Source organism: Panthera leo, chromosome E1 (assembly GCF_018350215.1).
Source record: "Panthera leo isolate Ple1 chromosome E1, P.leo_Ple1_pat1.1, whole genome shotgun sequence".
In the NCBI taxonomy this organism is placed as follows: domain Eukaryota; kingdom Metazoa; phylum Chordata; class Mammalia; order Carnivora; family Felidae; genus Panthera; species Panthera leo.
This window is the reverse complement of record NC_056692.1, coordinates 2,289,387-2,312,586: the sequence shown is the minus strand read 5'-3', so window position 1 is coordinate 2,312,586 and position 23,200 is coordinate 2,289,387. Positions and strand designations below refer to the sequence as shown.

The window sequence follows — 23,200 nt, the reverse complement described above, 5'->3', positions numbered from 1 at the left end:
CAATAAATTATTCCCAAATCCTTTAATTTTAGTTTTCAAACGTATTACAGCATCCAGAACCTTCTCATTGTTGGTTGGAGGCCAAAACAAAAACTGGTCAGTAGTGACTTGAGAAACGTGCAGGAAAAATACCAAAAGAAAACGTGCCTCCTGGTGGCGGCTTGAAGGGCAAGACGTTTTCTGCTTCTGTGGTGCGTACGTTGCCACACTTGTCCAAACTCCGGACCGGGAGAGGCAGACGGGCTAAAAAGCTGTCACGTGGAACACGCTTTAACCTAAGGCAAGGGCCTGAGCTGCTCGCCCAGCAAGCTGGTAAAAAGCACCACGGAGCACGTGGTAGGTATTTGTTCAGAGAATACGTGTACCCTCGGGGGGCGTCTCCCCGCCTCTTCCCGGCCTGGGCAGGGGTCCCCACACTCAGCAGCAGCCCAGGCGGGTGGGCCAGACACAGCTGCCTCCCAGTAAAGCACTCAACGTCACGTTTTTGGCCAAAATTAGTAAACTTTATTTGAACTTCAAAAAAATAAAATAACAGACGAAAGGCAGCTTTAGCTTTGTTCTTCCATAGGATCGGATAGAATGACCCAAAGCAGGAACTACCCCTAAGAAGTTAAAACACCCTTTACCCCCAATCAAGCCACAGGCAAGGAGGCATCCTCAATTCGGGGACGGGCCTGGGGTGGGTGGGGTAGGAAGACCACCAGAGCAAGGCGAGTGGATTCTGAGACAGCACGAGTGGAGAACGAGACAAGAAGCCCCAGCGGAAACAGAACCAGAACGTCAACGAGGAACTTCGTCACAAGAACTATGTACAAGGGAGGCGGGCCGGGGGCCTGCGCCTCGTGAGGGCACCCCCCGGGCTGCCCTTCGCCCTGGCCGATGGCCGCTGTGCCCCGCTCAGCCTCAGTTCTCCTCGTCACTGTCGTCTGGGCTGATGGCCGGGCTGGTGAGGCTGTAGGTGGGGCTGGTGGGCGAGTAGCCGGGGGAGGTGGGCGAGTAGGTGGAGCCTTTGGGGGAGGTGGGCGAGTAGGTGGGGCTGGTGGGCGAGTACTTGGGGGAGGTGGGCGAGTAGGTGGGGCTGGTAGGCGAGTACTTGGGGGAGGTCGGGGTATAGACCGGAGAGGTTGGCGAGTAAGTAGGAGACGTCGGGGAATATTTTGGGGTGGTAGGCGAGTAGGTGGGGCTGGTGGGCGAGTACTTGGGGGAGGTGGGTGAGTACTTGGGGCTGGTGGGCGAGTACTTGGGGGAGGTCGGGGTGTACTCCGGGGAACTGGGGCTGTAAGAGGGACTGGTGGGGGTATACTTCGGCGAGGTGGGGCTGTAGCTGGGGGAGCTGGGGCTGTAGCTGGGGGAGCTCGGGGTGTAGGTCGGGGACTGCGGTGTGTATCGTGGGCTTGACGGGGAGTAGCTTGGCGAGGTCGGGGAGTAGCTGGGTGAAGTCGGAGAGTAGCTGGGAGAGGTCGGGCTGTAGTTAGGGCTTGTCGGTGTGTAGTTGGGGCTCGTGGGGGAGTAGCTGGGTGATGTCGGGCTATAGCTGGGGGACGTTGGGGTATAATTGGGACTGGTCGGAGAGTAGTTAGGGCTGGTCGGGGAGTAGCTCGGGGACGTGGGGGAGTAGCTGGGGGATGTGGGAGAATAGCTGGGGGATGTGGGGGAGTAGCTGGGGGATGTGGGGGAGTAGCTGGGAGAGGTCGGGGAGTAGCTGGGAGAGGTCGGGGAGTAGCTGGGAGAAGTGGGAGAGTAGCTGGGAGAGGTCGGGGAGTAGCTGGGAGAGGTGGGAGAGTAGCTCGGGGAAGTGGGAGAGTAGCTGGGAGAGGTCGGGGAGTAGCTGGGAGAAGTCGGGGAGTAGCTGGGAGACGTTGGAGAATAGCTGGGGGAGGTCGGGGAGTAGCTGGGTGACGTGGGGCTATAGTTAGGACTGGTGGGAGAGTAGGACGGGGAGGTCGGGGAGTAGGAGGGCGAGGTGGGGGAGTAGGAGGGGCTCTGGGGTGTGTAGCCCCCGGGGGAGCGAGGCTCGTAGGCAGGAGACGTGGGTGAGTAGCTAGGAGACATGGCACCACCTGGAGGAGGAAAAGCCGACAGGAGCCACGTGAGGGAGAGTCAGCCGGAGGGAAGGACCGGGACGAAATGATGAACTTGGCCCCACAGACGGACAGGGCCTGCTCACCTGGTGAGGGGATGTAGGGGCTCGAGGGGCCCGGGGAGCCCGGCGAGCCCGGCGTGGGGGACCACGCAGGGGAGTAGCCTGGACTGAAGCCGCTGGCATCCGAAGCAGCACTAGGGGAGAAGCCAGCCGCCCCTGGGGTCATCCCACTTCCTGTGGAGTGACAGACAGAGGAAACAGGCATTAAAACCAGAGCTGGAGCCCCCCCCCCCCCCCACTTCCCCCCCCCCACGCCTTCCGACATGGAGACTCCTCACCCTCCTGTGACCCCCCAGGGGGCCCCTCTGCCAGCCGGGGTCACTCACCGACACTGGGAGACCAGGCGCCATAGGCCGGAGTGGCACCCTGGTTCCAGGGAGTCATGGCCGGAGAAATCCCTCCCATGGGACTGGGCGCTGAGCCGAAGAACATTCCAGTGGCTGCGCGAGGAGGATGCACAGGGACCGGTGAGCACGGCGTCTGGGGACCGGCCTGTCCCTCCCCCCCGCCCCCCGCCGCCGCCCCCCGAACCCTCCTACTCACGTCCGGCGGCCCCCAGGCCGGGGATGTTGGTGGGGATCTCCATGCCGTACTTGCACTTCTCCGCGTCGAGCAGGAGGTCGAAGCAGCCGGTGCCGGCCGGAGCGAGCTGGCCCAGCATGATGTTCTCAGACACCCCCTTCATGGGGTCGCTCTCTCCGTGCGCGGCCGCTTCCATGAGCACATCCACCTGAACGGCCGGAGGACGGGGCCCCCGTGAGACCCGCCACTCCCAGTGCTCCGGGGCCGCTCCGCCCCAGTGCACACACCCGCCCGACGGGGCAAGGGCAGCGGCAACGCCCCCCCCTCCCCCCACGGCGCTCCCTCCTCCTGCCCCCTCTGTCCGCCCCTGCTCCGTTCCGCCATTACCGTTTCCTCAAAGGAGCATTTCATGAGAGGTCCCGTATCCTGGCGGTTAACCCCGTGTCGCGTGATGGCCATTAAGTGGCCACGACAGGTCATGGTATCACACAGGAGAGCCAGGTGGCGGTAATTGACGTAGGAACCGTCAAAGGAGATGACGTGGTAGAGCTCTCGCTCCAAGGCCTTCCGCACGGCTTCGATGCCCAGCACCTGGCACGGGGTTGCGGGTGAAGGGTCAAGACCGAGTGACCGCGCTCTCCTCTTGCCACCCGCCCCCGCCCCCCATCCGGAGGGACGGTCGGGAGTCGGTGCAGCCCAGACTCAACAGTGGACTCGGGCACAGATAACCCTGGGCGAGGAGATGCGGTGCGGGAGCTTCCGGGCTCGAGCGGCTCACCGTGAAGATCTCCACGATGTCGTTGGACGTGGTGCGCACAGGGTCCACGTCCTTCTCACTCAGCACCCGCATCAGGCTCACACCGTCGGTCTCCAGGATCCACTCCTGCAGGGCCTTGAACTCTCCGTCCTCCGTGATGATGATCTTCTTCTTGTTGTCCGTCTGCGGCAGGTGCATGTACACCTGCGGGGATGGCGGGAGCTCACTGGGGGCGGGGGTGGGAGCTCACTGGGGGCGGGGGCGGGGGGCGGGGCGGGAGCTCACTGGGGGCGGGGGCGGGGGGCGGGGCGGGAGCTCACTGGGGGCGGGGGCGGGGGGCAGGACGGGAGGGCTGACCTTGCTGATCTGCTCAATGCCCTGCAGGGTCATGTCCGTCAGCATGTTGGACTCGATGCAGCGCAGGAAAACGTCGTCGTCCATCTTGTCCACCACCTCTTCTTCCTGCGCCAAGAGCGAAGCCAGAGTCTCAGAACCCTCGTCGCGTCCTGGGCTCACTCACGCCCAACCTCAGCGCCCCCAGGGAACCCACAAGTCGAGTCAGGCGCCAGACCCTGCCCCCCCTCCGTCCCACCGAGTTCCCTTTTATCGTGTTTTTACGATCCTAGTAAAAGAAACCTAAGGAAAAGCACCCACACTCCACCCTCCTGACACAATTTCCGTGTGTGTGTGTGTGTGTGTGTGTGTGTGTGTGCATCTGTGCACACACGGCCCTAGGACTGTAACTGCACAAGCAGCACCACCCCCTGCCTTCATGGCACTCACTACTTGCCCAGGCCGCTACTTCCTGGACAAATGAGCTCGTTCATGGAGATCTAGAGCAGAAGATGTCGGGACACGTCAAAATCCTGGGGTCTACTCTCCGATAGTTCGAGAGTAAGTTCTGAGTTTTTGTTATTAATACACCAGGCACCCCACATGCCGAGCAGTATTTTCGGAGCGGTGCTCAGGAGGGAAGTCACCAGTCCAATGTTCCCTTGGGTCTTGTGTTACCCGCTGGCATGCCACTTTCCACGGGACACAGCAATTTTGCTGTCAACCTGCCCCTGGCTCTGCCCTCATGCAGGAGCCTCCCGGGAGGAAAGCCCAGTGACTCCCCTGCTTCGACACCATCTGTTTTTTCGACGGGGCCGCTGCCCCGGTTTTCCAAGGCTTCTGCGGCTAAAAGTCTGGGGATCGCTGCTACTCCCCGACTCCCCGTCCCTATGGCAGCCGGCGTGCCTGGTCCCTCAACGCTTCCATCGGGACTTCTCTGGCCCGAGCGAGGCTTCACAGCCTTCCACACCCGACGCTGCCGATCCCCTAGGGCGTCCGTTACCTCCTGCATCTTGTTCTCGTCGCTGTTCATGATGCGGATCCGCAGCACCAGCTTCTCCGCGTTATCATCGTTAAAGATGCAATTCAAGTCATCGCCAAAACCTGGTGGGGAGCAAGAACTGTGAGAAAGACGGCCGCGACCACACCTCGCGGTCACTGTTCATCCACTGCTCTCCCAGCCGGGGCTCCTTCTGGCTTCTCCTCCCTCTCACAGCACTGTCCAGAAGGGGGGGAAACACTGAGCGCGGAAGGCAGAGAGGGAGGGCGGCTCGCTGGGGATGGGCGGGCGGTGACGTGACAGACGGGGAGCCCAGGCAGGACCCCGAGCCGGGCCTGCCCCGCCGCCTCACCAGCATTGATCTTTTCGGCAATCTGCTCCATGGTCAGCTTCCGGTCAGTCATGTGCTTCCGGTCCAGCTCCACCCGCAGAAGCCAGGGGGAGATTCGGGCCACGTCAAAGTCAGGCATCTCGTAGTAGACGTTCACCCACTCCTGGTCCTCGGCCACCACTGTGCTCTGGGGGTTGGGGTCGTAGTAGATGGCTGTGTTGGCGGTCACCTTCCTCAACGTCGTATGCTCCAGGCGGCACAGAATGTCCTGGGACAAAGAGGGATTGAGGACACGGCACGTGGGTGGCTCCAAAGGCCCCTCCAAACCCTCTGTAGGGAGGAGTTATTCCAGGATGAGAGTTCTCCTTTTCATCCTGCCAGAGTCCATCGACCCACCCCCTACCTTGGCCCTCTCGGCGTCCCGAGCAGACTGGCCCAGCAGGAAGACCGTGAGTGACGGGGTCTTTGGTTTCTTGGAAATGTTGATCAGCTCCTTGAGTCGCGGCACGCCCAGGGTCACGTTCTTGGCAGACACACCGGCGTAGTGGAAGGTGTTCAAGGTCATCTGGGTGGCGGGTTCTCCAAGGGACTGTGCAGCCAGGGCCCCCACCATCTCCCCGGGATGGGCCTGCGGAGTAAGAAAGGCCAGCATCAGAATCAGCAAACCCCTCCCTTCTGGCCGAGAACGAGACGCAGTCAGGACGGGGACAGAGGCGTCTGCACGAGGCAGAGACTTAAAGTGGAGTCCCGCGTACCCCTCCCTTCCTCAGTGCCTCAAGGGACACACGTTTGCCCCCAGGGGGTGCACACCCAGAAAAAGGCTCTCCCATCCAAAACCCCCATTTCTGAAGTATGCCAACATTACAGGCTAAATGTTCACTCTATAGCAGTCTTCCAAATGGGAAGCTCCCAATTGTCATCGAGGTTGTGAGCACTTAAAATTTAACCTTTCAACGCGAATCATATGGTACGTAGCCTTTTCAGACCGACTTCTTTCACTTAGATCCAAGTTACTGTATCGTCTTCCGATGGCTGGGCTCCTCACGGCTTTCATCACGGGATAATGTTCCTTTGTACGGGTTTGGCAGTTTGGTTTACGCATTCGTCAGTGGATGGACTTTCGGCCTGTTTCCACCGCCTGGCTATTAGGAATGATGGGGCCCTGAACACTCTTACTGCGTCTTGTGGACACACACTCCGCCGTCTCTTGGGGACACTCCTAGTGGGACTGCTGGTGCAAACGGGAACTCTGCGTCCCACCTGGAGTGGAGCAGCGGGCCCTGATCCCCAGCAGCGGTCCAGGAGACTTCGGATTCCTCCACATCCGCGCCCGCCGTCCCTTCATTCCCCACTGTAGCCATCCTAAACTCGCGGGGCGTGAACTGGCAGCTCACCGTGGCTTTCGCCCACAGTTCCTTGACGGCTGAGGACGTCGAGCAGCTCTTCACGTGTTTACCGCTCGCTTACGTGAGCTCTTCGGGGAAAGGTCTACTCGAATCCTTTGACGTTTTTCTTTTTGTTGCTGACTCTCAGTAGTCCTTCGTGTATTTTTCATACACAACCTTATCACGCACGTGATCTGCAAATGTTTCCTCCTGTTCTGGATCGTCTTCTCATTTTCTTGCTGGTATCCTGATACCGGATTTACGTCAAACATATTCGGAAGTACGCCTATAATTATAACGCTTCTCTCTTCCCACTACTCTGTAAAATCCTTAAAGACAGTGACGGTGTGGCGCCTGGCTGGCTCAGTCAGTCAGGCGTCTGACTCTTCATTTCTGCTCGGGTCACGATCTCGCAACCATGAGTTTGAGCCTCACGTGGGGCTCTGTGCTGACAACGCGGGGTCTGCTTGGGATCCTGTCTCTTCCTCTCTCTGCCCCTCTCCCACTCGTGCGCTCTCAATAAATAAAGTTAAAAAAAAAAAAAACCAAACCACTGGTAGTACACCTAGTTGCTGTCTCGCTCACTCTCCCCGATCCCCTACCTCCACCTAAACTGCAGTTCGGCACACGGCAGGCACTCGAAGAAAATAAAGAGCAACCCTCCCATCTCATAGCACAACCACGCAGCTTCTTTCCTGTACAACTGCCTGTCCCAGAGTGGTCACTCTGTCCCTCCAAGGCCCAGGTTTCGTGTCTGAAACATGGGGCTCCCGAGTCGCCCGGTGGTCTCGAGGCCGCTAAGAACTGAAGCAGCCCCTCCACGGACAAGGGCCATCATCGGCGGGGGGTGGGGGGGCTGCTCTCAGAGCCCAGACGGGTCAGCAGGTCGAAGGAGAAGAGCAAGGCTGAGAACACCACTCACAATGGCTTGGTTGAACTTGGACTCGATCTCTCCGAGCAGCCAGTCGAAGGCCTCCCCGCTGAGCCGGAACTCCTCGGCCATGCGGCGGGAGCACAGCGTGGAGCGCAGGTGGATATTGAAGAGAAGCGTGGCGTTCTCCTGGGCTTGCCGGCTCAGGGGGTCATCCCCATTCACGATCACCAGCTTCTTGCTCAATTCCTTGACTCCTGGGACGGCCAAAGGAGGTAAAGAAGTTGCAGACCGGGGCCCAGCTCCCTCCTGTCCCCCCGCCCGGCCCGGAGGCCCAGAGCAGCTACTCACCCTCTACGACCTTGATGGGGTGCAGGTCGGAGGGGAGGCGAGGGTTGATGTGGAAGATCTTCTGAGCGTTCCAGATCATGCGCAGCAGGTTGCAGGGGAGGACCACCTGCGGGAGGACGAGAGGGGGCGAGGATCGCGAGTGGGCACAGTCTCGCGGGGGCGGCAGCTCGCCAGCTCAGCCTTCCCGGCCACGCGTACCTTGCTGTCGCCGGTTGGGAAGATGACCCTGAGCACCTCCCGATCCTCGCGCATCCGCTCAAATTCGCGCTCCAGCTCGTTCTGAATGTGCGCGTTGCTCAGCACGTCCTTCACCAGGTCCTCCTGCAGAGTCCGCCGCAGGGCCCTCTCGTTGGTGTAATCGAAGCGGAACCTGCATGCGGCAGGAGGTGGCGTCAAGGGGCAGGCGGGCCCAGGGCCTGACCCCTGCCCGGGGCACCGAGGCTCCCGAAGGGGCAGGGTCTGCGCAACGGGGCTGTGGAGGCGAGACTCTCGGGCAGGGAAACTGCAAATAGGACCTGGGGCGGGGCAGCCCGTCTGGGTTTGCTCCGTGGGGTCATCGGGCACGGGCCGGGGACGGGTCTCAGGTCTGTTCCCCACCCACCCACTCCCACCACGCGGCGTCCGTCACCCGGGTGGGCGCGGGGCTCTGGGGGATCGAGCTGCCTGCGAGGCACAGTCCAGGCGAGCAGTCTGTGTGCAGCGAGGGGGGCCCCCCAGGAGGCGAGAACCACCCCCTGCCTCCTCCTCACTTCTTCTCAAAAGCCTTGTTGGACGGCTTGAGGGTGGCCAGGTTCTGGAACTCGACGCTCTCGCCGGCCAGGCCGTCCTCGCCGTAGCGGAGCTGCACCACCTGGTTGATGGAGTTGCGCACGGTGGCGTCGTACTTCACCATCACCGACTCCATGGACTTGATGAGCCGCCGCTGGATGTACCCTGCGAGGAGGTCACCGGGGCCTCACCACGGGCCGCAGGGCAACGAGGCGAACACGTGGCCCGAAGAGCCTCTCTCAGAGCGAGCCCTGCCGGCGGCCCGAGGGCCTTAGCCCACCCGAACCTCAGAGGGGGCAGCCGGTAGCCCCCTGGTCCCCGAGGCCTCTCCGTGAAAGCCGAGCCTACCACCGACCGGACCGGGCCCAGAAGAGTCCCTTAGGAACCAGCCACGGCCCAGAAGAGTGCCCCAGGAACCAGCCCCTGCGTCACAGTGCACGACAGAGACCCCGAGCTCCTCCCCCTGCACATGGAAGGCTGCAGGGCCGTCACACGGGGGCGGCTCCCTGGCTGTGGCTGCCGTTCCCCCCACGAGGGACAAAACCACATGTCCAGGAGAACGCCTACCCCTCCCTCCACGCCCTGCCCCCGCTCCCGCCCCCCCTCCCCGGCCCCGACCGATACGCACGGGCCCGAAGGCCTCACCAGTCTCAGCTGTCTTGACGGCGGTGTCGATGAGCCCCTCGCGACCCCCCATGGCATGGAAGAAGAACTCGGTGGGCGTGAGGCCGGCCAGGTAGGAGTTCTCCACGAAGCCTCGGCTCTCGGGCCCGTAGTCGTCCTTGATGAAGTGGGGCAGGGTCCGGTGCTTGAAGCCGAACGGGATCCGCTTGCCCTCTACGTTCTGCTGCCCGACGACGGCGATGACCTGGGAAGCGAGAGGCGGGGTGCACCCGGCGCCCTCTGCACCAGGAGCGGGGGCTCCCAGCACTACCCCCTCCGCCGCCCCCGGCCTTCTCTGCGGCCCAGATCTGGAAAGACAGGGCTCCCCACCTGGGAGATGTTGATCTTGGAACCTTTGGCCCCGGACACGACCATAGACTTGAAGTTGTTGTATTCAGACAGGGACTTCTGGGCGGAGGAGCCGGTCTTGTCTCGGGCGTCGTTGAGAATGCGGTTCACCTGGTTCTCAAACGTCTGCCGCAGAGTATTCCCCGGGGTGGGCTCCAGCTCATTGTTATGAGCCTTCTCGATGACCTGGGTACGTGGGCGGGGGCAGACCTCAGTGCCGTCCTACTCCCCTTCCCTCACACCCGCTGGGCTCTCGCGGACATCGCGTTCAAAGTCTCTGAGTGTTCTGCCCACCTCTATCACATCCTGCTTGGCCTTCTTGATCGTGTTCTGAATGTCCTGGTAAGTTTTAGAGTCCGCGATGGAGTCCCCGATGCCAATGGTGTGACCTAGGGAGAAGGAGAAGCATCAACACCCTCCGAGGGCTCCCCAAAGACCTGGGATGGAATCACAGCCAAGAGAGTGCCAAATCCAAGCAGGGAAGAGAAGAGGCTGGAGAAGAGCAGTAAAAAGACAGAGTAAGGATCCAAAGCAGGTTTGCTAGAGCCTTCTACTCACCCTCGATGAGCAGCCAGTTGTTAATGACGGTCTGAATGTTGGAGTAGAAGAGGCGAGTGATGTCGTGACCCATCTCCAGGTACGAGATGTGGACCAGCGAGCCGGCGGACGTGCCCAGGGACTTCTTACACAAGATGCCCATGATCAGCTCCCCGTTCTCCACCACCACCTGTGCACAGAGCACCCTCTCAAGGCCCCCGCAGTGGCTCCCCTGGAAATCCCACGGATTTCAGCCAGAAGGCCAAGAGGCAAGGTGGCGGCCAGGTCCGAACGCTGTTCCCACACACGCAGAGACCAGGTCCTACCTTGGTGTCCCCGGGAGAGATGTGCTTGTAGGGGCCACTGTCCTCATCGTCGGGATGGGTGCTGTGGGTGCGGATGCAGTTGATGTGGCCCGGTATGATGAGGGAGAAGATCTGCTTGCCCGTCCACAGGGGACGGGGCTTCAGAATGGCTGGCTGTGGGACCTTCCCGTCCCACGTGGACAGGAACATCAGGAGGTTCATCACCTCACCCTGGGAGGGAAGAGCGGGCCAACAGACTTCAGAACTGCAGGCCCCGCTCTTGGGAATGTCACCTGCCCAAGGGTGACAGCCAGATTCTGGAGGCAGAGAGATGCCAGGAAGTGTTTTCCAAAATTTTAATTGGAAATACGATAGCTAGATTTTAGGTTTTTCTTCTTTTAAACAAGAAGTACAAATTACTTTAAATAATTAGGAAGTAACCGGGGCGCCCGGGTGGCTGTCAGTTGTGCCCAACTTCGGCTCAGGTCATGACCTCGCCGTTCATGAGTCCGAGCCCCGTGTCGGGCTCGATGCTGTCAGGGTGGAGCCCTGCCTCGGCTCCTCCGGCTGCTCCTCTCTCTGCCCCTCCCCGCTCATGCTCTCTCGCTCTCAAAAATAAACGAACAAAACACGAATTGAACAGTGAGCTGAAGTGGTAAACGTTTCGGCCCGTGATCCGCCTGACCCATTTTCCTTCTGCCTCACATGCAGGTCCGTGTGTCGCGAGTCAAGGCAAGAGTCCTGGCTCTCCCTCCCAATCATCCCCTCGCCGCCCTGGGGCCCCTCTGCCCGTCCCGAGTCGGGCTCCCTCCCCAGGGGCACACACCCGCTCCAAGAAGACGTCTCTCTTTGTGAATTTGCGCACTGCGGTGAGCGTGTCCTGCACGATGCCCATGACGGGGCGATTGCTCTGGGGGGTGACAATCATGCGTGGCACCATGGCGAGCTCCTGGATCTCCGCCCGGGTCTCCAGAGACTGTGGCAGGTGCAAGTTCATCTCGTCCCCGTCAAAATCAGCATTGTACGGAGTTGTCACGCTGTGGTGACAGACGGAAGCCGGGGTCAGGAAGACGCCTGCAGGGAGGCGTCAGGGAGCAGCCCGGCCCCGCCTGCCTCCCTCAGCCAGGGCGCTGACCTCAGATTCAAGCGGAAAGTCGACCAGGGCAGGATGCGGACCCGATGCCCCATCATGGACATTTTGTGCAAAGTCGGCTGCCGGTTGAAGATAACAATGTCTCCGTCGCACATGTGCCGCTCCACCTGTCGGGGGAAGTGTGGACAGGTCTTAGGGAAGGCGCTGTGAGTGGGAGGACAGGACCGTGGGCCTGAAATGCTCTACACGTGGAAGCAGACGACACTGTGGGGTTAGTTTCACATGGAACACGTGTCAACCACAAGCTTCGGGCCGGGTTATCAGCGATGACAAGGCACAGTTGTCCACCAGCCTCAGGGAACTCAGCTGTGAGAGAAAGCCCAGAGACCCTGGACACGAAGCCTCCTGTTCTGTTCCTCCCCTGGATCTCCCTTCCCTGCCACATACACCCCTCGCGCTGCGCTTGGGTTTATGCGACCCCCACCCTAGATGCCCACGGCCAGCAGCTCTGGCTCCACTAGGAGGCGGCAGTCTCGGAGTCTCCACGCACCTGGATCCTAACCAAGAGGACAGGATCCCCCCGCCCCCAGGGCCCCCCCGCCAGAGAGCTTCCTGCTCAGGGGACAGAGGCCCCGGCCTGTCACGTGCCTTGTAGCCGGTCTGCAGGTGAAGGTCACTGGGCTTGGGGTGGAAACGCAGGTCGATACGATCGCCGTTGTCCCGGATGATGTACTTGGCGCCCGGGTACTGGCTGTTCCCCCTGCGCACCAGCTCCTGAAGTCTAAGGAGGACAGAGGCACGATGAACACACGCCTCCCAGGAGCCCCCGCTGCCACACTCAACCGGAGCTCTCGGTGCGGGCCCACTCCCCTCGTGTGTCCACAGCCCTCCCGGCAGGGTCCCAACACGGAGCCCACCTGTCGATGTTGAAGGGCGTGACGATCTCCGCAAAGGTCATGTTGGCAGCGATGGAGCGGGGCACGCCGACCTGGTCGATGGAGAGGTTGGGGTCGGGGGTGATGACGGTGCGGGCCGAGAAGTCCACTCGCTTGCCCATCAGGTTCCCCCGGACCCGGCCTTCCTTGCCCTTCAACCGCTGCTTCAGGGACTTGAGGGGGCGTCCGGACTTCTGCATGGCCTGTGAGGACACACGGGGAGGCGGCCGCAGTCAGCACGGCCCCTCCTCCGGGGCAGGGGCGCAGAGGCGCAGGGGCGCAGGGGCGCAGGGCAGGCGGGGGGGCGTGCGGACTCACGCGGGGCAGGCCGGGCAGCTCGTTGTCCACCATGGTGGCCACGTGGAACTGGAGGAGCTTCACGTCCTCGGCGATGACATGTGCCGCCGCGCCGTTCTGCTCGTTCCGCCGCAGCTGGTTGTTGATCTTCACGATGTCGGCCAGCTTGTGCGTCAGGTCGTCCTGCGGCGGAGAGTCGGCGTCCTCACCGCCAGGCGCTCGGGGTCTCCCTCACCCCCGGGCGGGCGGGCCCTGCCCATCCCTCCTCTCCCAGGTACAGAGGCACCTCTGTGACCGTCACCGCGTTAAGGGCCTCGTTGAAAGGCGCACGGCTAGCAAGCGGCGGTCACCCCTGCACGCCCGTACCCACGTTGTTCCCTGTCCCCCCCCCCCCATCCGCCCCGACAGGCAGGGTCCCCGGGCCGCCGACCTGGTTGCGGGCGGAGCCCTGCATCACGACGGCGGGCCGCACGGACAGCGGGGGCACGGGCAGCACCGTAACGATCATCCACTCGGGCCGCGCGAAGCGGGGCTCCATGCCCAGCACGAAACACTCCTCGTCGGAGATGCGCTTGAAGATCTCGTGCACGCGCTCGGGGCTCAGCAGGATCTTCTTCTCCTGCGAGTCCTCGTTGACGTGCTTCCACTCGGCATACAGCTCGAGGCCGGAGCGCCGGATCCTGGGCTGGTACCGCCCACAGCCACCGTGGCCCTTCCAGACAGAGGGGGGCTGTCAGAGCCGGGAGGTGCCGGCGCCTCTGTGCCCTCCCGGTGTCTTCTGCCGCCCCCCCTCCCGCGCGGCGTCCCCGACGGCCGCTACCTTCTCCTTGGCCAGGTCCTCGTCGCCCTCCGGCTGCTCCACACCGAACTTATTGTCCATCTCCTCTCCGCCCTCGCAGATGTTCTTGCCCTTGCACAGGTCGTACACGTGTGTGAGCCGCTTCTTGGGCTGCCCCTTGGACTTGGCCAGAATGTCCTTGATCTTTGGGTTGTTCTGGGGACACGGCAGAGCAGGGTCGGTTGGGCCTGCTCCTCGGCCCCCCCAGGCATCCCCTCCCCCGGGGCCAGGGCCAGGGCCGCCCCCCCCTCCCCGCCCCCACTCACAGAGTCGACGAGAAGTTTGGAGCAGAAGAAGCAGACACAGCGCAGAACTTTCATCGTCTTCACCAGGAAGCCCACGTGAAACACAGGTTTGGCCAGCTCAATGTGGCCAAAGTGGCCAGGGCACTCTGTCATGTTTCCTGTGGGGACACACACCTCAGAGACCAGGTCCCCAGGTGTCCGCCCTCAGGCCGGGTCCAAGGAGCCCAGCCTCCCGCTCCCTTTGGGGCGCCGCGCCAGCCCCCCAGCGCTCACCTGCACAGGTCTGGCAGCGGCCAGTCCGCTCGATCACCCCCTGCCTTGGATCCATCAGCCCCCCAAGCTTGGGGCGGCCTCCCTCAGTCGTCTCGGGGTATTTGATACCCCCCTCAGTCACGGACATTCGTTTCTACAGAGAAAAAGACCAATAACAACTAAATAGGATTCCTACTTTCCAGCTTTCATATGCTAAGGCCTCGAAGAACCCCAACTACCCAGAGCAGAAAGAGCCGGGTATAGCCCGGGGTGAGGGGAACAGGGCATCAGTGTGTGTGCTCCTCTGCGAGGGACAGAGCCAGAGTATCGGGGTCCCGGCCACCGCCAGAGTGGGAGGGGGCGCTCACACTAGCGGGCCGTGGACCCCAGCCTCCAGAGAAGCTGGCTAGCTCTTGGACTCAAGCTCCAGACACCCCTCCAGACCGAATTCCTGGTCTCTGGCATCCACAGGATGCATCCCCAAAGCTGAAAACAAGCCCAGAATCCGAGCCCCTGGCAGGAACCCCTCTGTATGGCACCCCGCCGTGACCGTGCACGTGTCCCGCCCCAAGACGTGGCCTGCCGAACAACCGGCTCTCATCCTTGCCACCTCCTCCTCCCCAACAAGGGCCCGGCCAGCTCTGCAGAACCCTTCCTCTTCAGATGGAGAGCCCGTGGTAAGACGGGAAAGGCAGGTGTGGGAGTGGAAGGTCGGTGAGAATGATCCGGAGGAGGGAGGCAGAACCCGGGGTGGGATGCCGACAGGGGCGGGAGCGGGGGACAGAGGAGTTCAGAGGTCTGTGTGTGTTAGAGAAGAGATCTCTGCCCTGGGCGAGAGGCGGGCTAAGGAAACCTTTACTTTTCACACCCTGAAAACCAAGGGCTTTGCAACGAGCTGGGTTTGGCCCACTCGACTTCCAGAGCGAACTTAAACCGAGTAAAAGCTTTGATCAGCACGTCAACTTCAGGCCGGCACCAACCGCGCTCGGTGCACCTTGTCTGTCTAACCCTAACTGCTCACCTTCCAGGAATGAGGTCCTGTCCTTAGACAGGAGAAACCTGAGGCTGCGTGAAGGGACTTGTCCAAGGCCTCTACCTCCAGGAGCCACCGGAAGTCGGACCCAAGCCTCTGTGGGCCAATCACAGTCCGTCCCGCGGCCCGGTAAGCACCTAAGCTCTGGGGTACAGCTTCTCGGCGGCAAGCACAGCACTGGCTGACTAGTCTTTTCTCTTCACAGCTGACCGACAGGCACCACAGTCCCATTTTACAGATTACGACACCGAGGGGCCCAAGGACACGGGGCTAGAAAGGAACGGGGCCCGGATCACCTGTGCATCCTTTCCAGGGCATCATGCCGAGAAAACGGACAGTGGGTTCTAACTGGCACAACGCGGCGACTCCACCTCCTTCCACTACGGCCACCACCAAGTCCCCGAAACCACGCGAGACGGACCAAGGAGCTGCACCCTGCCCGAGCCAGCGGAGCCGGCCAGTCTGAGCTTGTGGGCCTGTGACACTCGGCAGGTGGGCCACTTCACCAAGCCTCATATCCTTCCCACCTAAGAGGGGGGCACTCACGTCAGAAGCCAGTACCTGCCCTTCCTCACCCTCAGGCACAAAATGGCTGAGAGAGCACGGGCTGGGGCCAGAGACCTCTGGTTTGCAATCCTGGCTCCACCATTTACCAACTAGGCAACTTCATTTACCTGCTTAAACCCAGCACGTGACAGGTGCTCAGTAAATGACAGCGCTCGTGATCTAATCACTCAGCAAGCTCTGGTCACTCTCACCTCCTAAACGGGTTCTGAATCTCGCCCCTCTTCTCCAAGCCCACAAGCCCTGCCTCAGGTCAGGCCTTTCCTTTGCCGTCTACATCAGAGCATTCCTTCAGTGGCCAGCCTGCCTCTCGTCAATCCGCCCACACACGTGGGGTGCTCCTCTTAAAACGGAAATCTGATCTTTGTACCCTCCTGTCCTCGGAATGACATCCAAGCTCAGTAGGAGTAAGCAGAGCTTACAAAATGGGTTTTATGATGTTTCTACCTTCCTTTCTTTTCCCACCTGGATAACAGACTCCCCTGTGGTCTCCCCATCCGCCAGCACGTGTGCTGCCCTCCTCATTGTCTTCTGGAAGGCCCTTCCCCACAAGGCAAATTGCTATTTAAAGACCCAGCTCAGGCATTGCTTCTTCCAGAAAGCCTTTCCAGAGCCTCCCCAAGACAGACCGGCACCCCTCCTCTAGGCTTCCATAACCCCTGTCCCACTGCACCTCTCCTAATGCAATCAAATTACCTACTGGGGGGGGGGGGGGGTCCTGTCTTCCCACAGATTATAAGCATCACTCGGCAGACAGCATTTCTCTCTCGTCCTGGATCCCACGGCCCCTAATGAATGTTTGTGAGACGGAACTCAACCGCTCAGGACCCTCTGGTACAGGGAAGTGTGTTCAAAGAACTTGGAAAAAAGACTGGCCCCTGCCAGCCAAGCCCGCGATCCCCTCATAACGGGTCTGACCAGCCATGCTGAGCAGAAACCTAACGGTCTACTGATGTGAGGTTGAGAAGGCTCTGAGCACCCACAACGTTCATCGGGAAGACAAGGCTGGGGTGACTGGATTCCCAGAGCTGGAACCCCCTCAGCTGCATCGTGTCTTGTGAGAAAACGAAAGGCTCTGCTCACCTTGAAGGAAACACAGGAAGGCAGAAACGGGCCTGACTCTGGCTGCCACAAGGGTCACTAGAGAGCTCAGGGCGATCAAGCTCAAAACTTTGTGGCTTTCTCTGCTCCGAGCCCAAGCCCACCAAGCCACCCACCTGCAAGGACTATTATGCTTGCAGGTATTGGGAAGCAGCTGGGGGCTGTCCTGGAATGTTCTGGAATCTCTACCAAAAGGTAACACACTTCGTTTTGGGTTATATATATACATGACATCAGCCCGCAGCCTTTCATCCAAACCCTGGTTCTCATGGCCTACGTAAGGGGTAGGCTCCTGAGGGGGTGGCTGGTCCCAGAGGGTGGCCCTGAGGTCACAGAACAGAAGCCTGCCACAGAGTCTCAGGAAACACTCATTCTCTTTTCTCTGCCTTTAGAGAAACACACTTGGAGGGGCGCCTGCGTGGCTCAGTCGGTTAGGCATCTCTCTCTTGATCTTGGCTCAGGTCATGATCCCATGGTTTGTGAGATTGAGCCCCGCGTCGGGCTCTGAGCTGACAGTGCAGAGCCTGCTTGGGATTCTCTCTCTCTCTCTCTCTCTCTCTCTCTCTCTCTGCCCCTCCCCAACCTGCATGTGTGCTCTCTCAAAATAGATAAACATGAAAGGAAGGAAGGAAGGAAGGAAGGAAGGAAGGAAGGAAGGAAGAAAGAAAGAAAGAAAGAAAGAAAAAGAAAGGAGGGAGGGAGGGAGGGAAGGGGAGGGAACGGAAGGGAAGGGGAGGGAACGGAAGGGAAGGGAAGGGAAGGGAAGGGAAGGGAAGGGAGGAAGGAGGGAAGGAAGGAAGGAAACACTTGTCCTTGGAACTGGGCTTTGGGCCACTGGTACAGATGCGGTACCCACCCTGCCCCCTCGACATCTATGCTCCAACCACAGAGATCTCTCAAAATTCCTTTCCTTCACATGCCCCCTTCCCGGTACACTTCTTTCCATTCTTTAAGATCCAATCCAATGTCCCCTCTCCGTAATGGTCGCTGAGCTGTCCCTGGCCTCATCCACGCCCCAAGAGGTGCTCGGCCCGCCGTCTTTCCTTGTTTCCTCCTGTCTCTCGCACCGGCCCGCAGTCCTTGAAGGCAAGGATCATGCTGCACGGTGGCCAGCACGTGATAGGGCTCAGCAAGTAGCTGCTGCAAGTACAGGAAGTCCTTGCTTAGATCCTAAATAACGTGAGGACGAGAATAAGCTTCTGATCCGCCGACATAACCCACACGTATCAGAAGCTCTTATTGTTTTAAATCCTTCTTGGAGTAAGTTGGGGTGTAAATAAATAAAGTCATACTCTTCCTGGCAGATGGCTGCTTTTAACGAAAAGGAGCCAATCTCGTCACATGTAACGGAGCACCCGTCTCCCCTGACTTGGTACCGGCTTTGCAGGGAAGTCCCAGCGCCAGCCCTCCTTGTGTCCCCGCCCTCACTCCGCAACATCCAGACCCACCACAATGGCCGAGAGAGCGGCTCTATCTTACGGCCATTTTTTTTTTAAGGTTATTTCTTTATTTTGAGACAGAGACAGCGTGAGTAGGGGAGGAGCAAGAGGAGGGGGAGAGAGAATCCTAAGCAGGCTCTGCACCGTCAGCACACAGCCTGATGTGGGGCTCGAACTCACAAAACCGCGAGATCACGACCTGAGCTGAAACCCAGAGTCGGACGCTTAGCCGACTGAGCGACCCAGGCGCCCCGTCTTACAGCCAATTCTAGGAGCCCTCAGTACCTCGACACACAGCCCTACTCTTAAATACTACCTGTTCCATAAGAGGTCCCTTGCCCGCCGGTCCTCCTACCCAAAGTGGACCTGTTATTCCCCCAAACTACAAGAGCACTATATAAACTGCAAGCCATGCAGGGTAAAATCAGTTTCCCATAAGCCTGCCCACCAGAGATGACACCCACCCCCACCCCCGTCCAGTTTTGCGAACAGCTGGCCTGCCACACGCTTTTTAAAATGCAAGTATGTTCCGGGGCACCTGGATGGCTCAGGTCACGATCTCTCAGGTTCGTGCATCTGGCTCTGGGCTGACAGCTCAGAGCCTGGAGCTGCTTCGGATTCTGTGTGTGTGTGTGTGTGTGTGTGTGTGTGTGTGTGTGTGTCTGCCCATCCCCCAGTCATGCTCTGTCTCTCTAAAATGAATAAACCTTAACATTTTTTTTAAATAAAAAAATAAGGGACGCCTGGGTGGCTCAGTCGGTTAAGCGTCCGACTTCAGCTCAGGTCACGATCTCGCGGGCCGTGAGTTCGAGCCCCGCCTCGGTCTCTGGGCTAATGGCTCGGAGCCTGGAGCCTGCTTCGGATTCTGTGTCTCCCTCTCTCTCTGCCCCTCCCCCGTTCATGCTGTGTCTCTGTCTCAAAAATAAATAAACGTTAAAAAAAAATTTTTTTTAAATAAAATAAAAAAATAAAATGCAACTATGTTCCTATTTTTACATAAACAGGGTCTCATTCTGCACACTGTTCAGTAACATTTATCCCATTCCTAAACTTTATTGGTTCCTAGTGCCCTTGGTGTCTCAGTAATTTTCACAGCACTCCCTGGGCCAAGAGAGATCCACTCACTAAGTACCTAAATCCAAACAACTCACTAAACATCTATATCCTACCGACTCAATAGCCATTTGAAACAATACACATAAATTGAGAAAAAGAGTCCAATATTTTCGAAGGAAAAATATTTTTATTTCCTAGATAACCACAATTACTTACGACACCTGTTGGGCACGGTACTACTTGGCAGATGTCGGAACCAGATTGGTCAGCACCACCCCGATTTCTTGCTCTAGACTGATTTTTTCCCCCGTCTCTATTAGCAGCTGCTAAAAACCCAGCTTCCCAAAGATATGACGTCACTGAAAGGGATCTGGCGCCATCTAACGCTGAAAGGCAGCTACCAGGAACTCCAAATTCCCAAGACATCAGACACATGCAGCTGAGCTCTGGCGCTTCTCCTGAAAATTTAAAACCCCTCACTGGGCCCCTGAGAGTTCGCCCAGGTGGCTCAGCACAGTTTGGGGAACAGGGAACTCAGCCTAACGGGAAGATCTTTTCTCTTCTAGGAATACACGCCCAGAGTTACTCCCTAAGATTCCTATCAGTAAATATCTAGGCAATTTATAATTTCAAACAATATCCTTGTCAAACGACGTTGTGATAAAAATCCTCCCACACGTATCTTTGTGAACTTGGCAATTATTTCATTCTCTCGTTCATTTAACGGGCTCTAATTACACACCAGGATTATGTGCTGGGCACGATTCGAGAGGCTGACGTTACAGAGGTGAATACGAGGTCCCTCACAAAATTTACATCCTCCTGAGGGAGCGAGGAACAGAAAAACTAATCCTTTCAGGTTGTGACAGGCTATGAGGTAAAATAAGGTCAAGACCAAGGGGTAGAGGGGTGCCTGGCTGGCTCAGTCGGTGGAGCACATAACTCTTGATCTCGGGGTTGTAAATTCGGGCCCCACATTGGGTGTCGCGATTATTTAAAAATAAAAAAATGAGAAAGCCAAGAGCCAGGGGTTAGAGAATGCACAGGTCAGGAAAGCACCCCGTAACAATAGGCCATCTGAGCAGAGAACACACGGACAGAAAGGCAGAAGCCTGGGGAGCTGCGGGCAATGCCCTAAGCAGCAGGAGCAGTGAACAATAAAGTCCCCGAGGCAGGAATGAACTGGTACCGTTGGAAGGACGGGCACATGGGTGTGGTTAAAGAGCGACAGAGGAGTCTGGCGAGGAGCCGGAGAGGCAGGCAGGGGGCAGGTAATGCAGGACCCCGCAGGCCAGAGTAAGCCGCTCGCTCGGACCCTTCGGAGAGGACTGGGCGCAGGGAAGAGCCCGGGGAAAAAGAGCTCTCTAGCCGCTCTGCGCACCGCAGAAGGAACAGCGAGCAGCCGGGGCTACTGCCCGGAAAGACGAGGGCGGCGCGGACCCTGCCGGTCCAGATGGAGATGGTCACAAATGGCTGGATTCCAGGCCTATTTTGAAAGGCAGAGCTGGCAGACTGGCAGATGGACCAAGTGGAAGTTGTGAGAAGGCGCGGAATCAAAGACGGCTTTTGGGTTTCTGGCCCGAGGAAGTGGGTGAACGGTAGAGGCGCTTGGCGAACCGGGCAAGACCCGGGGAGGGGCACGCTCAAGAGGAGAAATTAAAGAGGTTTTCGTTTCAGGATACGTTTTTAGAAGCGGTAGGGCCGGAGCAAGGTAGACGCATATTAAACAACATCAACTTGTCAGACGGTCCCCCAAAAAGGCGACACCAGTTTATCAGCCTCCTACCAAGAGCGGCTAAGCGTGCTCACTCCCCAGGATTTGGGCCAGCAGAGAACAAGCAGATAAAGGAAAAACGCTTCATGTAAATTTGCATGTTTTTATTAGTAAGCTGAATATTTTTTATTGGCCACTCGCCCTACTTCCGTGAACTGTCTGTATCCTTTTTCCGCTTGCCTAACAGGTGTGTGCTTTCCTTACTGGTTTATAAACGTTCTTTGTGTATTAAGAAATCGGACCTTGTCTGTCACCGTGCAAATACTGTTTCCCAATCTGTTTTTTAGCTATCCCCGGTGCCTCCGATAAAGAGAAGTACCTCTTACTTTCAAGTAGCGAAACGTGCCCGGCTCTTCCCTGTGTATAAAATGCTTAGCTCAGTGCCTATCATGTGCCCCGCCTATAATTCATTCATTCCTATCGAGGGGTTCTGTCCCCGGAATCGGCCCCCACAAGGCTTCTGTATGTCTCTAGGGCTTCCTAGTTTATCTTTCTACACTTAAACCTTAACTCCACCTGGAATTTCTCTGGAATGGTGCGTTTACGAGGTCCTGACTCCTGACACGACTTTCAATTCACGTGGCTGAGCCCTGTCCTCCAGCAAAACGATCTCCATCCACAAACACAGCCATTCAACTCCATTCTCTCCAGCCCACTGGCTCCCTCCAGTTCCCTCCACAAAGGAGTCCGGGTCACCAACAGTTCTCCCCCAGAACTCCCCTCCTCCCTGATCTCTCCTGCTTCCCTTCTTAGCCCTCCTCTTCCTCGGCAATGGGTTCTTCACAGGGCAACCGAAGTAGGAGTAGTCCGTTTTGTTTGTGTTTTTTTTTTTTTTTAACGTAAACTTGATGTCCCTCTCCTACTTCTAATTCTCCAATGGCTTCCTATGAAAAATAGAATTAAACCCCAGGATTCCTTACCGTGATTTCCAACATCTCACCTGGCCTGCCCGGTCTCATGCTTCTCCAGCCCATTTCCACAACTGTCCTCACTCGGCTGAACCTCAGTCACACACGCACAATTCTTTGAAGCCCCTGGGGCCACACCAAATTCATGCCTCCCTCAGGCCCTTTGCACCTGCTGTTTCCTCTGAAGAGCTCTTGTCCCCCAATTTGTGGCCTAGACTACTGGCTGCTTCTCCTCATTCGGGTAATGTCACCTCCCCAGGCAGGGCCTGTGGACCCTGACACTACCCCATCTACAGGAACTTCACACCTCGTGGCAGCGCGCACCGCTTCACTCCACTCAAAGTACTCGCCATTAACGGAATCCCCTCGTTCATTCATTTATGTGTTTAGTGTCTGCTCTGCGTCTATCCCACGACAGGCGTTCAATTCATACTTGCAGAAGCGGGGAGGAGAAAAAGATCTGGGGTCCGGCTTCGTATCCAAACTTGAAAAGCCTTTCCCCCCCCTCCCCCCCAGAAGTCCTGCTGCATCTACTCCCTCCCGGCTGCGACCAGTCCGCCCCGGCGGCCCGTGCTCGAGGCCCGTCCCCCAGGCCACCGTGGAGCCCCGCCCGCGGCGCGGCAGAGCGCAGAGGGAGGGCAGGCCGCTTACCAGTTCATCCGGACTGAGGACTCCGAACTGCACTCGCTTGATGGTGCGCAGCGGGCATGCGCTGTCCCCGGAGGGGGGGCCACCCCCGTGCATCGCGGAGGCGGGCGCGCTGCGCAGGCGCAAACCTCTCTACAAAAACCCTGCGCCGCCTCCGCCTAGGTGCTCAGACCCCGTCGGGGCGGCCACCGGGAAGGACCTCCCCGAGTTGGGAGGAAAAAGCCGGAGGAGGGAAAGGTGGGGGAGGGAAGAAGGCGGGGAAGTGAAAAGGAGCGAAAGGAGCTCTCCTCCCCCTTTCCGGAGATTTTTCGTCTCCCAAAAAGGAAAAAAAAGAGGGAGGGGGGAAAGGAAAAGGTTTCGGGGGGAGGAAGAAGAAAAAGGGTAACGAATAAATAAGTAACCAGGCTCCTGAACGGCAGAGGTTACGGCAGTTTGTCTCTCCCCCTTCCGGGAGCCGCCTTCTTCTCCAACCGTCCCGGCCGCGCTCTCGGCGCTTCTGAGGAGCGAACTGGCCGAATGACGCCCTTTATAGATTCGCCCCTGCATCCCCGCCCCTTCCTTTCCCGCCCTCCCTTGCGCTACGGGGTCGCCTGCGCCGGCCTGCACGGAGCGCGCGCTCGAGTCGTTGGTCCTCCCTCCCCGGCACCCGGGTTGGGCGGCCTTTTGAAGCGACAAGGGGGAGGGGGACTTTTTTTTTTTTTTT

The 23,200-nt window shown here is 58.8% G+C and overlaps 1 protein-coding gene across 1 annotated transcript; it reads right to left on the bottom strand.

Annotated features, from left to right (window-relative positions):
* Positions 1-481: 481 nt before the first annotated feature.
* POLR2A (RNA polymerase II subunit A) lies at positions 482-23,006 on the bottom strand. The gene is made up of 29 exons (XM_042915074.1): positions 22,501-23,006; positions 13,996-14,128; positions 13,744-13,880; positions 13,460-13,633; positions 13,070-13,351; positions 12,661-12,822; positions 12,325-12,545; positions 12,056-12,188; positions 11,450-11,574; positions 11,141-11,351; positions 10,336-10,545; positions 10,031-10,199; positions 9,767-9,861; positions 9,455-9,658; positions 9,107-9,329; positions 8,443-8,626; positions 7,892-8,063; positions 7,694-7,799; positions 7,394-7,599; positions 5,490-5,714; positions 5,108-5,354; positions 4,759-4,859; positions 3,780-3,884; positions 3,444-3,626; positions 3,053-3,256; positions 2,687-2,873; positions 2,470-2,583; positions 2,168-2,317; positions 482-2,060 (listed from the first exon to the last, which is right to left on the bottom strand). The coding sequence occupies exons 1-29, from the start codon at positions 22,591-22,593 to the stop codon at positions 904-906; spliced, it is 5,913 nt and encodes a 1,970-aa protein (XP_042771008.1). The 5' UTR covers positions 22,594-23,006; the 3' UTR covers positions 482-903.
* Between the last annotated feature and the right edge of the window lie 194 nt (positions 23,007-23,200).

Coding starts and splice junctions, on each gene's coding strand:
- POLR2A (XM_042915074.1), bottom strand. CDS start 22,593: ATGCACGGGGGTGGCCCCCCCTCCGGGGACAGCGCATGCCCGCTGCGC. Junction 9,862..10,030: donor CAACTGGCTGCTCATCGAGG/GTGAGTAGAAGG, acceptor CCTTCTCCCTAG/GTCACACCATTGGCATCGGG. Junction 2,318..2,469: donor CGCCTGGTCTCCCAGTGTCG/GTGAGTGACCCC, acceptor GTCACTCCACAG/GAAGTGGGATGACCCCAGGG.